This window comes from Cervus elaphus, chromosome 8 (genome assembly GCF_910594005.1).
Source record: "Cervus elaphus chromosome 8, mCerEla1.1, whole genome shotgun sequence".
Taxonomy (NCBI): domain Eukaryota; kingdom Metazoa; phylum Chordata; class Mammalia; order Artiodactyla; family Cervidae; genus Cervus; species Cervus elaphus.
The window spans coordinates 21547565-21561954 of NC_057822.1; the positions used below are offsets into that span (position 1 = coordinate 21547565).

Genomic DNA, 14390 nt, shown 5'->3' on the forward strand with positions numbered 1-14390 from the left:
GTCCATGGGGTTGCAGAGTCGGACACGGCTGAAGTGACTGAGCACATATGAAGAACATGAAGGGAAAGACCATTTCTATTTTGTTCAGTGCTGGATCTCCCTACAACCAGGTAGACACTCAAAGAATTTGCAGAATAAATAAAGAAAAGAAAAGCAACATTGCTGAAGACTGTAATCTACTTTGGTAATCTTGAAAGAGGGATTTGAACTTTTTTTTTTGTAAGGCAGTGACCCTATAATGAACTTAGTCTTCCTTTGGTTCTGGCTCAACCTCACAGTTCAAGATTTTGAGGACACTTTGTGATTCCAAATGTTTCTGCACGTATTCCACATTTTGATTCATAGATATGACTCTAACAAATATATCTAGAAGGTAACATCAGAAACCAGGAGAACCATCCAAATTCATTGTCTTCTGAAGATAATCATGAAGCAATATAATAAATTAAGTGTTCAGATTTACTTGAAAGAAGAGTTTAAAACAAAAGAAAGTTAAGAACACTTAGTTTTGGAGGTGTGTGAGAAATGGTGAAGACGGTTAAAAAGAACAGACTTCTAGTAAGTCCTGGGGATGGAATGTGCAGCATGGTGACTACAGTTAATAATACTGTATTGCACACTTAAAAGTTGCTAAGAGAATAAATTCTAAAAGTTCTCATCACCAAAAAGTAGGTAATATGTATGGTGATAGATGCTAACTAGACTTATCGTGGTGATCATTATGCAACACATCCAAATATTGAATCAATATGTTGTACAGCTGAAACTAACATAATGCGTGCATGCTCAGTCGCTTCAGTTGTATCTGATTCTTTGCAGCCTTATAGACTGTAGGCCACCAGGCTCCTCTGTCCATGGGATTCTCCAGGTAAGAATATTGGGATAGGCGGCCATGCCCTCCTCCAAAGGGTCTTTCCAACCCAGGAATCGAACCCACGTCTCTTAATATCTCCTGCATTGGCAGTCCGATTCTTTTCCACTAGCTCCACCTGGAAAGGACCAACTAACATAGTGGTATACCTTAATTATACTTCAAAAAAAGAATACTTAAGTTTTTTAATGGAGTCTAAAGTATAGAAATACTTGATTTAATAAAAATATGTTTTCTTCATTACACTAAACATTCATGTCACGCTATTATGAAGAGTTTATTACAACTAGAGAATATTTCTCTGTTTATTTGGGTCATTGTGTAAAAATTTTAAGCCTAACATGTAAGGTATGTGTGTATGGCTTTTATTTTCCTGTCTTACATATTTATTAATTTATTCAATTTTACTGGAGTGTAGTTGATTTACAATGTTGTGTTAATTTCAGGTGTACATCAAAGTGATTCAGTGATGCACATACATATATTCATTCTTTTTTGGATTCTTTTCTCATATAAGTTATCATAGAATATTGAGTAGAGTTCCTTGTGCTATATAGAGGTCCTTGTTGGTTATCTATCATACATATAGTAATGTGTATATGTTCATCCCAAATTCAAGTTATCCCTCCCCCCACATACATTGCCCCTTCATTAACCACAGTTTGTTTCTGATGTCTGTAAGTCTGTTTCTGTCTGTAAACTATATGTCAATAAAATTGAAAAGATGGACAAATTCTTAGAAAGGTACAACCTTCCAAGACTGAAATAGGAAGAAATGGAAAATATGAACAGATCCATAACAGGTACTGAAATTGAAACAGTGATTTAAAAACTTCCAACTAACAAAAGTCCAGGTCCAGATGGCTTCACAGGTGAATTCTCTCAAACATTTAGAGAAGACTTAACACCTATCTTTCTAAAATTTTCCCCCAAAAATTGCAGAAGAAGGAACACTCCCAAGGTCATTCTGCGAGGCCACTATCACCCTGATGCCAAAACCAGAAGAAGGTATTACAAAAAAAGAAAATTACAGACCAAGATGAGGGCTTCCCTAGTGGCTCAGATGGTAAAGAGTCTGCGTGCAATGCAGGAGACAGGGGTTCAAGCCCTGGACAGGAAGATCCCCTGGAGAAGAGAATGGCAACCCATTCCAGTATTCTTGCCTGGAGAATTCTATGGACAGAGGAGCCTGGTAGGCTATAATCCACAGGGTCACAAAGAGTTGGATATGACTGAGTGACTAACATTTTTATCACTGATGAACATACATGCAAAAATTTTCTGAAAAATACTAGCAAACTGAATCCAACAAAACATTAAAAGGATCATACCACATGATCAAGTGGGACTTATCCAAGGAATATAAGAATTTATCAATATCTGCAAATCAGTGTGAGGCAACACATTAACAAACTGAAAAACAAAAACCATATGATCATCTCAATAAATGCAAAAATTTTTTTGATAAAATTCAACACCCATTAATTATAAAATCTCTTCTGAAAGTGGGCAAAGAGGAAACAAACCACTATATTTCTCCTATTTATTTTTAATATATGTGCTATGGGAAGATCCCCTGCAGAAGGGAAGGACGACCCACTCCAGTATTCTTGCCTAGAGAATCCCATGGACAGAGGAGCCTGGCAGGCTACAGTTCACGAGGTCGCAGAGTCAGACGCCACTGAAGAAATTTAGCATGCATGCACATGAAACCAAAATTTCGTGTTATTCTGGCACGTTAATAAGTCAGTTCAGTTCAGTTCAGTTAATAAGTGTAAGTACATGTTTAAAATCATATGAACTTACATTTGTATAGTGTTTTCTTTTTACCATGCACAGTTGTGGGCATTAGCCAACTGTATGGTCGTGAGGCTGTGAGAGGGGCAGGGTATGATTAGTTTTCAGTGCTTCATCATCATTTTAAAGGTGAAGAAACAGTCTCATTAGATCACTGTCTCAAAGTCAATGTTTGCTTGTAGATTCTAAGCAGTCTCTTTTGCCTGCACCACAGAGCATCTCTATGAATGACTCTATTAGGAAATGAAATACATGTTGAGCTGAACAATGGGAATGGAGAATGTGAGTTTGCACAATTACTGCTCTTTCCTGAAGTAGTAGTTGTCAGGTCTCTCATCCTTTCTAGTTAGCTCCTTTTACTTCGTCTAATCATTCCTCAAACTCAGCAGGTATTACGCTGAAGCAATAGAAAGAGCAATTAAAATATCTATTGCATATTTATGGTCAATTTATCTACTCTACTGTATACATTTTGAAATGTGTCATTATGAAAGATCTTAAAATAGAATTGCAAATATATATTTTCAGTATGACACAATTGCAATTTTTAAAAGCTAAATTATACTTTTCCTGGTATGTGATTTTTTTGTTTGTGTTCATCATTAAACTATTTCTTTCCTACTCTGAAAGCTGTTTTGCTACAAGGCCATTTCCTTTCTACTTTCATCCTCAGGGAAGTCATAATCCCTGACTTAAATAGAAGCTGGTTACCATGGAAATCATTCTAATGCCCCAGAATCAATATTTTGATTTTGCTGACATTTAATGTAAAAAGAAAAGACAAACTAAGATTTATAAAAGTCACTCTTCATCTTTGTTATAATTCTGATAGCTAGAAAAATTGTAAAAAAAAAAAAAACATATGCTCCGTAATGAAGTCCAGTTAACTCACAATTACAAAGAGTTGAGGATTCATAAAAGAACAATCTACATAGTTATATAATTTTGACTTTGAGTACACACATATGAATGCATGCATTTGGACTCAAGATTTTTTTCCCATCTTTGAACTGAGCTCTGATTCTCTCCTGTTACTGAAGTCATACCTTGGTAAAAGAGATTTGAATATATCCAGTTCTGCAGTTGCCTTTTGATTAAGTGCTCCAAAGAGAAGCTGAAATTTGCATTGAAAAATCACTCTTCTATAAAAGTTGACCATTTCTGCACTGAATCTTAATAGTCCATCCGGTCCACTGACCATCCTCAAAGAGGCACTACAGCTGAAGGCTCTTTAACCACCCTAGAAGTCCTTTAGAAGAGAGATGTTGAACTTCAACTTCATGTTTAATAAGCCTTACCGATCATAAGGTAGTTTTCCAAGTCTGAGATAAGCCTTTGCTACTGCTTTAATTTACTCACTGTCTTCTCTTCTGCCTCAGAAGTAATAAAGATAACAGACTTCCTGTCTTCTCTTTGATAATGAGCTATTTAGAGCCTTAGATCTTGAGATGGTGAAGGGATCTGAGAGACTTATGAGTTTCTCTATCTCAGGATTTAGCTACCTGAAGCATCTCAAATGAATGGTAATCAGTTCTGTCTTTAAGACAATTGAATCACCACTCAAATGTTTCTTCTGTGGGACAATCATAATTTTCCACATGACCACTTTGAAGACCCCAAGCTCCCCTCCCCAGGGAGGGGACTATTTTGAGGTGTGTATGTTACACTGCTTCCAAAAGTGTTTCCAGCAGCGTTACCTAGCCTGATAGCACATCCTTTACTGGCCGCTCACCTTGTCTGATTCCTTTTCGCCTCCCCTTCCAATGGTTCTTTTATCCCCCTTTATTCTTGAATCATTTTAGATTACACTCAGGCCCTCATCATTCAGACACCATTGTTCTAAATCATAATCTGCTTTTGAAAACAATGCAATGTAATTGATTATGTAGTTTTCTGGCAGTACAAGTAAGAAGACATGACTTCTGGAAATAACCTCATAGACTATAAGGAGAAATGAGAGGCATCAGGTATCAATATCAGGGAAAACTTAAGAACAATCTTTAAAATTTACAGAACACAGATCTCTAGAGCCTTTTAGTTTATTAACAAGTAAACTAAACACTATCTCTAAAACATCAGTATGTTACAAGTTGTAGGACATACTGATGACCTTGAATCGTGAGAAAAAAAGACTCAGAATTCAAATCTGTTTCAAGGTAGAGGAAAAAAAGAGTTTCACAAACAGACACCCCCTCACACACACACACACACACACACACACACACACACACACACAACCCTTCATTGCAGTGTGATTGATTACAGCAGAACAGACTGGAACCAATCTGGTGTGTTGAGTATTAGTCGCTCAGTCGTGTCTGACTCTGAGGTCCCATGGGCTGTGGCCTGCCAGGCTTCTCTGTCCATGGAATTCTTCTGGCAAGAATACTGGAGTGGGCTGCCATTCCCTCCTCCAGGGGATCTTCCTGACCCAGGGATTGAACCCGGGTCTCCTGCACTGCAGGTGGATTCTTTACCATCTGAGCCACCAGGGAAGCTCAACTAAGACTTCATCAAAGAGATAACAATTGTATAAAGTACCATGAAGTGCATGCCCTTCCTTAAAAATGGTGTTTCCCAACAAACAGAATGCCATGGACAATAATCACAAGAAAACAAGTGAAAATATAAAGCACAAAACTATGCACTAGGATTTCAATTTCGTAACTATGCACAAATGCATATTATTCACACATAAAATCTCACACACATACCCATAATTGTGATTATTTCTGACTGTATATGAAGTAGGAAAAACTGAGATTAACTGGAGATTTTCCCTGAAGAAAGTATGGATTAGCTCAATCTCCAGGCATTTATTTGTATTCTTCAGTATTCTCTGAGGCTTTTGCTTTTTGGCTAAATATGCCCTTGGACACTGATACAGGTGAAAGGAGAGATGAAGATATTAGAAGAGAGATGGAATATGCTTCATGGGTAACCATACCGTAGGCTAGGTTTATGTTTCCGTGGGAGGATTAGACCACAAGATGAGGGAGCTTTTGTGAAGGACTGGAGAGCCTCAGTGGCAAAGAAACCTGCCCAGTTAAGGAAGGGACCAACTGGTGTCCAGTCTTTGTAGCAAGCTACTGGGGAACTTGGAATACCAGGTGCTCAGGTGAGCCATTGGGGAAGAATGTCAGGGAGAGACAGGGTAAGAGAAAGACCATGGGACCTGGGGGAGACGTGCTCTCAAGCCAGTCACAAGTCCAGTCAGCACTGGACGCCCCGAAGCATCTTCCACAGCTGACACACAGCCATCTGAATGCACCTGTATCAAAACTCCCTTGGGACTACTCGCCCTCCAAGGGACTCTCAGGAAAATTTCAGGAAAGCTGAAACTGATTTATTCAAGCAAGGCTAAAGTACCAGTGAGATCTGGGGTTAATCTGACCTAATTTATAATTATAGGCCAACAAAGAGACTAAGATATATTTGATTTATGTACTTCATGGCTGAGAAAAAAAAACATAGATGTGGTAAAAAACAGAAGACAGGGATTGAAGTAGAGGCTACAAATGTACATACATGCATGCATAAATTCAAATTCATTGGAAGTACACCAAAATGATTAAGAAATGATTATTTCTAAAGATGACTACGATTTTTCTTTTTTATATTTTCTGGCATTACAAAGCCCCCCCTCATGATTTCATGATGTGTGCAATTGTGCTAAGTTGCTCAATCATGTCCCACTCTTTGCAACCCTATGGACTGCAGTCTGCCAGGCTCCTCTGTCCAGGGGATTCTCCAGGCAAGAATACTGGAGTGAGTTGCCATTCCCTCCTCTAGCGGATATTCCCCACCCAGGGATCCAACCTACCTCTCACCTCTTCTACACTGGCAGGTGAGTTGTTTACCACTAGCACCACCTGGCAATCTCATGATACGTCTATAATTATACAAGTAACAGGAATAAAAGCAAGAAAATATAGATTTTAGATATACTGCTAGGCAAAATAGTTTCCTAATGATTCAAAGCCCCTTAAAGGGGGCTAGAAAACTCACACCCTGTTTTGGTGATATAAATTAAATATATTGTGGGGGGGTGTCATTTGGCAATGAACAGCCACACACCACCCCCTCCCACCCCTATTCTTCTTTTTTAAGATTTAAGGTGTTGAAGAGACAAGATCATGTGACCCAGGGAGGAAGGCAGATGCTGGTGGGTATGCGGATCCGGACACTTGTGTGAAGCCTCATTCTAGGTGCGATGGGCCTGGCCGGTTTTACCTTCGGTCCGCTCGGGGCCTTTGCCGCTCTTGCTGGCCGCCGTACTGTTGACCGTCTCAGATGACGTGCTCAGCTTGGTGCTGGGGTCCCGCTTGGGCTTGGGGGGTGGCTGTCTCCGGGAGGCACAGCTGCTGTCCTCGTCTGTGCCCCCGACCGAGTGCAGCGACTGCGACCTGACCGAGAAGCCACTGGAGCAGGGATGGGGCAGCCGGTCCTGGGGCGCGGGCATCGTCATGAATCCCATGCGGAAATGCTTGCCCACGTAGGTTCCTTCGTGGCCTCGCCCCACTTCTCCACCTATGCTGTAAGAGAAAGACGAAACCGGCGCCAGGTGAGCCAAGATGGGCAACGTCATGGGCACAAGTATGTCTGTAACTGATGACAGTTCACATTTTAACTTGAGACTGGGAAAGAAACGTTTCCAACAGCGTGAAAATATTCTATACTTTTGCATTCAATATGATATTAAAGCGATATGATTTGACCGTAATCAGAAATTCTGCTATACTGGTATCCAGATACTCAAAAATTAGTATTCTAAATAAACAAACAAACAAAAAAAAAGCCCAAAACTACCACATAGAACATTTCATCTTCAATCCTCTTTCTTTACTTTCAGGTAAATCTTGTTAGATGCTTACTCCTTGGAAAAAAGTTATGACTAACCTAGACAGCATATTAAAAAACAGAGACATTACTTTGCCACCAAAGGTCCATTTAGTCAAGGCTGTGGTTCTTCTGGTCGTCATGTATGGATGTGAGACTTGGACTATAAAGAAAGTTAAGCACCGAAGAATTGATGCTTTTGAACTATGGTGTTGGAGAAGACTCTTAAGAGTCCCTTGGACTGCAAGGAGATCCAACCAGTCCATCCTAAAGGAGATCAGTCCTGGGTGTTTATTGGAAGGACTGATGTTAAAGCTGAAACTTCAGTGTTTGGGCCACTTGATGCCAAGAGCTGACTCATTTGAAAAGATCCTGATCCTGGGAAAGATTGAAGGCAGGAGGAGAAGGGGACGACAGAGTATGAGATGGTTGGACGTCATTACCAACCCAATGGACATGAGTTTGGATAAACTCTAGGAGTTGGTGATGGATAGGGAGGCCTGTCGCAAAGAGTTGGACACGACTGAGTGATTTTCACTCACTTCACTTATACATACTAGTACATATATGTCATAGACCACCCTTTGACACATGACTGAGGCAGCATTTGAAACTCTTTTCAACTTCACAAGATCATCCCTACTTTTACCTAATTAGCATAGAGGGTAAAACAAAACAAACAGCAATGACAAAGGGGGTTCTGTTATGAATACAAGGGGGGAGACAGACAGGAAGGGGTGAGGAAGTGAAGGAAGGAAGGACGGAAGAAAGGAAGAAAGAAAGAAAGAAAGGATGGGGAAATACTTGCTTAAATCAGTAAAATAATGGTCAATCTCTCTTCAGTTTCCAGAATCCGTTGGTTACACTAGTAACTTAGTTCTACTAATAAATTAGTAGAGCAGCCAGGAGTGGCTGAGAGGAGCTACCCCACGTCTAAGGTTAGGGGCGATGGCTGCACTTTGCTGGAGCAGCCTTGAAGAGATACCCCAAGTCCAAGGTAAGAGAAATCCAAGTAAGACGGTAGGTGCTGAGAGAGGGCATCAGAGGGCAGACAGAAACCACAATCACAGACAACTAGCCAATCTGAGCATATGGACCACAGCTTATCTAACTCAATGAAACTAAGTCATGCTGTGTGGGGCCACCCAAGACGAGACGGACGGGTCATGGTGGAGAGGTCTGACAGAATGTGGTCCCCTGGAGAAGGGAATGGCAAACCACTTCAGTATTCTTGCCTTGAGAACCCATGAGCAGCATGAAAAGGCAAAAAGATAAGACGCTGAAAGATGAACTCCCCAGGGCAGTAGGTGCCCAATAGGCTACTGGAGATCAGTGGAGAAATAACTCCAGAAAGAATGAAGGGATGGAGCCAAAGCAAAAACAACAGCCAGTTGTGGATGGGACTGATGTTAGAAGCAAGATTAAATGCTGTAAAGAGCAATATTGCAGGGGAACCTGGAATGTTAGGTCCATGAGTCAAGGCAAATTGGAAGTAGTCAAACAGATGGCAAGAGTCAACTTTGACATTCTAGGAATCAGTGAACTAAGATGAACTGGAATGAGTGAATTTAACTCAGATGACCATTATATCTACTACTGTGGGCAGGAATCCCTTAGAAGAAATGGAGTAGCCATCATAGTCAACAAAACAGTCTGAAATGCAGTACTTGGATGCAACCTCAAAAACGACAGAATGATCTCTGTTCGTTTCCAAGGCAAACGATTCAATATCATGGTAATTCAAGTCTATGCCCTGACCAGTAACGCTGAAGAAGCTGAAGTTGAACAGTTCTGTGAAGACCTACAAGAGCTTTTAAAACTAACACCCAAAAAAGATGTCCTTTTCATTATAGGGGACTGGAATGCAAAAAAGTAGGAAGTCAAGTGATACCTGGAGTAACAGGCAAATTTGGCCTTGGAGTACAGAATGAAGCAGGGCAAAGCTAACAGAGTTTTGCCAAGAGAACGCACTGGTCAAAGCAAACACCCTCTTCCAACAACAGAAGAGAAGACTCTACACATGGACATCACCAGATGGTCAACACCGAAATCAGATTGATTATATTCTTTGCAGCCAAAGATGGAGAAGCTGTATACAGTCAGCAAAAACAAGACCAGGAGCTGACTGTGGCTCAGATCATGAACTCCTTTTTGCCAAATTGAGACTTAAATTGAAGAAAGTGGGGAAAACCACTAGACCATTCAGGTATGACCTAAATCAAATCCCTTATGATTATACAGTGGAAGTGAGAAATAGATTTAAGGGACTAGATCTGATAGACAGAGTGCCTGACGAACTATGGACGGAGGTTCATGACATTGTACAGGAGACAGGGATCAAGACCATCCCCAAGAAAAAGAAATGCAAAAAAGCAAAATGACTGTCTGAGGAGGCCTTACCAATAGCTGTGAAAAGAAGAGAAGCGAAAAGCAAAGGAGAAAAGGAAAGATATACCCATTTGAATGCAGAGTTCCAAAGAATAGCAAGGAGAGATAAGAAAGCCTTCCTCAGGATCAATACAAAGAAATAGAGGAAAACAATAGAAGGGGAAAGAGTAGAGATCTCTTCAAGAAAATTAGAGATACGAAGGGAATATTTCATGAAAAGATGGGCTCAATAAAGGACAGGATTAGTATGGACCTAACAGAAGCAGAGGATATTAAGGAGAGGTAGCAAGAATACACAGAGCTATACAAAAAAGATCTTCACAACCCAGATAATCACGATGGTGTGATCACTCACCTAGAGCCAGACATCCTGGAATGTGGAGTCAAGTGGGCCTTAGGAAGTATCACTACGAACAAAGCAAGTGGAGGTGATGGAATTCCAGCTCAGCTATTTCAAATCCTGAAAGATGCTGCTGTGAAAGTGCTGCACTCAATATGCCAGCAAATTTGGAAAGCTCAGCAGTGGCCACAGGACTGGAAAATATCAGTTTTCATTCCAACCCCAAAGAAAGGCAATGCCAAAGAATGCTGAAACTACTGCACAATTGCACTCATCTCACATGCTAGTAAAGTAATGCTCACAATTCTCCAAGCCAGGCTTCAGCAATATGTGAACTGTCAACTTCCAGATGTTCAAGCTGGTTTTAGAAAAGGCAGAGGAACTAGAGATCAAATTGCCAACATTCACTGGATCATTGAAAAAGCAAGAGAGTTCCAGAAAAACATCTATTTCTGCTTTATTGACTATGCCAAAGTCTTTGACTGTGTGGGTCACAATAAACTGTGGAAAATTCTGAAAGAGATGGGAATACCAGACCACCTGACCTGCCGCTAGAGAAACCTGTATGCAGGTCAGGAAGCAACAGCTAGAACTGGACATGGAACAACAGACTGGTTCCAAATAGGAAAAGGAGTACATCAAGGCTGTATATTGTCACCCTGCTTATTTAACTTATATGCAGAGTACATCATGAGAAACGCTGGGCTGGAAGAAGCACAAGCTGGAATCAAGATTGCCGGGAGAAATATCAATAATCTCAGATATGCAGATGACACCACCCTTATGGCAGAAAGCGCGAGGAAGAACTAAAGAGCCTCTTGATGAAAGTGAAAGAGGAGAGTGAAAAAGTTGGCTTAAAGCTCAACATTCAGAAAACTAAGATCATGGCATCTGGTCCCATCACTTCATGGCAGATAGATGGGGAGACAGTGGAAACAGTGTCGGACTTTAATTTTTTGGGCTCCAAAATCACTGCAGATGGTGATTGCAGCCATGAAATTAAAAGATGCTTACTCCTTGGAAGGAAAGTTATGACCAACCTAGACAACATATTAAAAACCAGAGACATTACTTTGCCAACAAAGGTCTGTCTGGTCAAGGCTGTGGTTTTTCCGGTGGTCATGTATGGATGTGACAGTTGGACTGTGAGGAAAGCTGAGAGCCAAAGAATTGATGCTTTTGAACTGTGGTGTTGGAGAAGACTCTTGAGAGTCCCTTGGACTGCAAGGAGATCCAACTAGTCCATCCTAAAGGAGATCAGCCCTGGGTGTTCATTGGAAGGACTGATGCTAAAGCTGAAACTCCAATACTTTGGCCACCTCATGGGAAGAGTTGACTCATTGGAAAAGACTCTGACGCTGGGAGGGATTGGGGGCAGGAGGAGAAGGGGCCGACAGAGGATGAGATGGCTGGATGGCATCACTGACTCGATGGGCATTTATTTGAGTAAACTCCGGGAGATGGTGATGGACAGGGAGGCCTGGCTTGCTGCGATTCATGGGGTCGCAAAGAGTCGGACACGACTGAGCAAGTGAACTGAACTGATGAAGTATAAAAAGTATCTTTGAGCATATGAATTTTGGAAGCCTCCTGAATCTACCTTTCCAAACATAAGCTTATTTATGCCTTTTAAAAATTTATTTCTTTAAATTTCATTTATTTATTCATTTATTCTGGTTGTGCCATGTGGCATGCAGAATCTTATTTCTCTCACCAGGAATCAAGCCCATGTCCCTTGCAGTGGAAGTTGGAATCTTAACCATTGGACCACGAGGGAAGTCCTTATTTTAATTTTATTTGTTTCTTCATTGTATCTTTCATGACTCTAAGATTTGTCATACATTTTAATTCCAGTAGGAACAATAATGGTAAATGAGCCTTTTTTCCATCTTCAGTGAAGCAGTTATGACAGTTTTAGGACCCTTGAGAACAGAGCCAGAGAGGATTCAACTAGTGCGTGTGACTCTGATGCTGGCGTTTCATTCTGATCACAATTTGCTATTCAATCAAAAATGTTTTTTATATTTATTTCATATTTTTCCGAGTATTTTGAGTTGATAGACACTAGACAAACTGTCTTTGCAAAACAAAATAAAGGAATTTCAGTGGACTGTCCAGAGCAGTTGATATCTAGAAACATGAATGAAATCAAGCAAATGATTAGGTGGAAGTGTTCACATCATAGTGGTCAGTCTCCTAAATCCATTCAGTGTCCTCAGGCATTTCACTTCTGTGCTTTCTTCTAGAACGTCAGTCAAAAAATAAGCGAGAATAAATTCAAATGAAAAATCAGAAAGAATTTAAGGCAGAAGTGGTAGAGGGTGGATTAGGGTGTGATGGAATGGGAAGGTTTATCACTGATTTATGATGATTGTGACCTTAATCTTTCTCATGGAAGATGAAACATTTGATCTCATCTATCTTTGCCTCAATCATTCTATGTGTCTTTTCCTTACTTCCACTGCCATACCACTGAACAAAAGGTACTTTGAGGACTTATTTAGACAGTCATTCTTAGGAACATATCCACGTGAGGGGATTTATGCATGTGTTAATGCACACAGGCAATTATGAGAGTGTTACTAGGAATAATTGTATCAGCAATTTCTCTGTTACTTTTGACCTAAATAGCTCAAAACCTAAATATGTACCTTGTCCAGACAGATAATTAGCTCTGCTGCTTCATTTCAAAATTACCTTTTTCAGCATAATACAATTTTCTCTAACTCTCTATCCTTTTGTTCCTATATGTCATGTATACACACATAGACACACATGCATACACACAAATACACATACACACTAACAACTTTTCCAAAGAGAAATTCAGTGTATGCTTTAAACAATGGTAGGTCTCAGGTCAAATTTCATTTGACCAGGCTGTAAATGCAGGATGAAGATATGGGGCTAAGATAAGTCTGATAGAAAGGCCATTACCCAAGGCTAAAGTTGAGTAATAACAGTTATGGTACATTTAGGTTCAAGAGACCAGCAAAGGTAATTAGCCTAAAGCAAACTGAAAACTATGGAATATAACATACAACTAACTCCTGAATGTATGAGGGGACTATGTGTAGTTTTTAAGATATGCAAATCTCTGGACCCATACTAATGACAACTACTGAATCATATTTGTTGAATCAGTATCTCTGTAGCCAGTGAACCAAATTCTGTAGCCAATAATTTCTTAAAATCTATATCCAGATGTCTCTGTGTAGTCAATCCAGAGAACCCCAGCAATATTAAGAACAACACTTAGAGATATTTATGACAGATGTCTGTTAGTTAGAAACAGGGAGGGAGACACAGGTGTGAGAAATCAAGCAAAGGAGACTTGCCAGAGACCAGGGAAAATACCACAGGTAAGACAAGGTACCATGCATTTGTAAGATCTCATTAGGTTATCCTGAAGTTACAAATAATCTCCAATTCTTAGTTATTTTTAACAACACAGGTTTATTTTTTTGCTTGTATTCATTAGGTTGGCTATGCATCAGCTGTGGCTCTCCTCCACATGTCTTCTTCATTCTAGGAACTAACCCCTACTGGAATATGTTCTCATGGCAGAAAGAGAAAAACACTGAACCACACAGTTGGGCTCCAAAATCACTGCAGATGGTGACTGCAGCCATGAAATTAAGACCCTTGCCCCTTGGAAGAAAAGTTATGACCAACCTAGGCAGCATATTGCGAAACAGATACATTACTTTGCCAACAAAGGTCCGTCTAGTCAAAGCTATGGTTTTTCCAGTAGTCATGTATGGATGTGAGAGTTGGACTATAAAGAACACTGAGTGCCAAAAAATTGATGTTTTTTGAACTGTGGTGTTGGAGAAGACTCTTGAGAGTCCCTTGGACTGCAAGGAGATCAAACCAGTCCATCCTAAAGGAAATCAGTCCTGAATATTCATTGGAAGGACTGTTGCTGAAGCTGAAATTCCAATACTTTGGCTACCTGATGCGAAGAACTGACTCATTTGAAAAGACCCTGATGCTGGGAAAGAGTGAAGGCGGGAGGAGAAGGGGAGGACAGAGGATGAGATGGTTGGATGGCATCACCAACTCAATGGACATGAGTTTGAGTAAACTCTGGGAGTTGGAGATTGACAAGGAGGCCTGGCGTGCTGCAGTCCATGGGGTGGCAAAGAGTCGGAC

At 40.4% G+C, this 14390-nt stretch overlaps 1 protein-coding gene across 1 annotated transcript in view; it reads right to left on the reverse strand.

The window, feature by feature from the left end:
* Positions 1–14390, reverse strand: part of NYAP2 (neuronal tyrosine-phosphorylated phosphoinositide-3-kinase adaptor 2) — a 305756-nt gene that overhangs the window by 166798 nt on the left and 124568 nt on the right. Inside the window, exon 4 of the mRNA XM_043909856.1 lies at positions 6902–7203. Coding sequence (XP_043765791.1) covers positions 6902–7203 — 302 coding nt within the window. The remainder of the gene's footprint in view (positions 1–6901; positions 7204–14390) is intronic.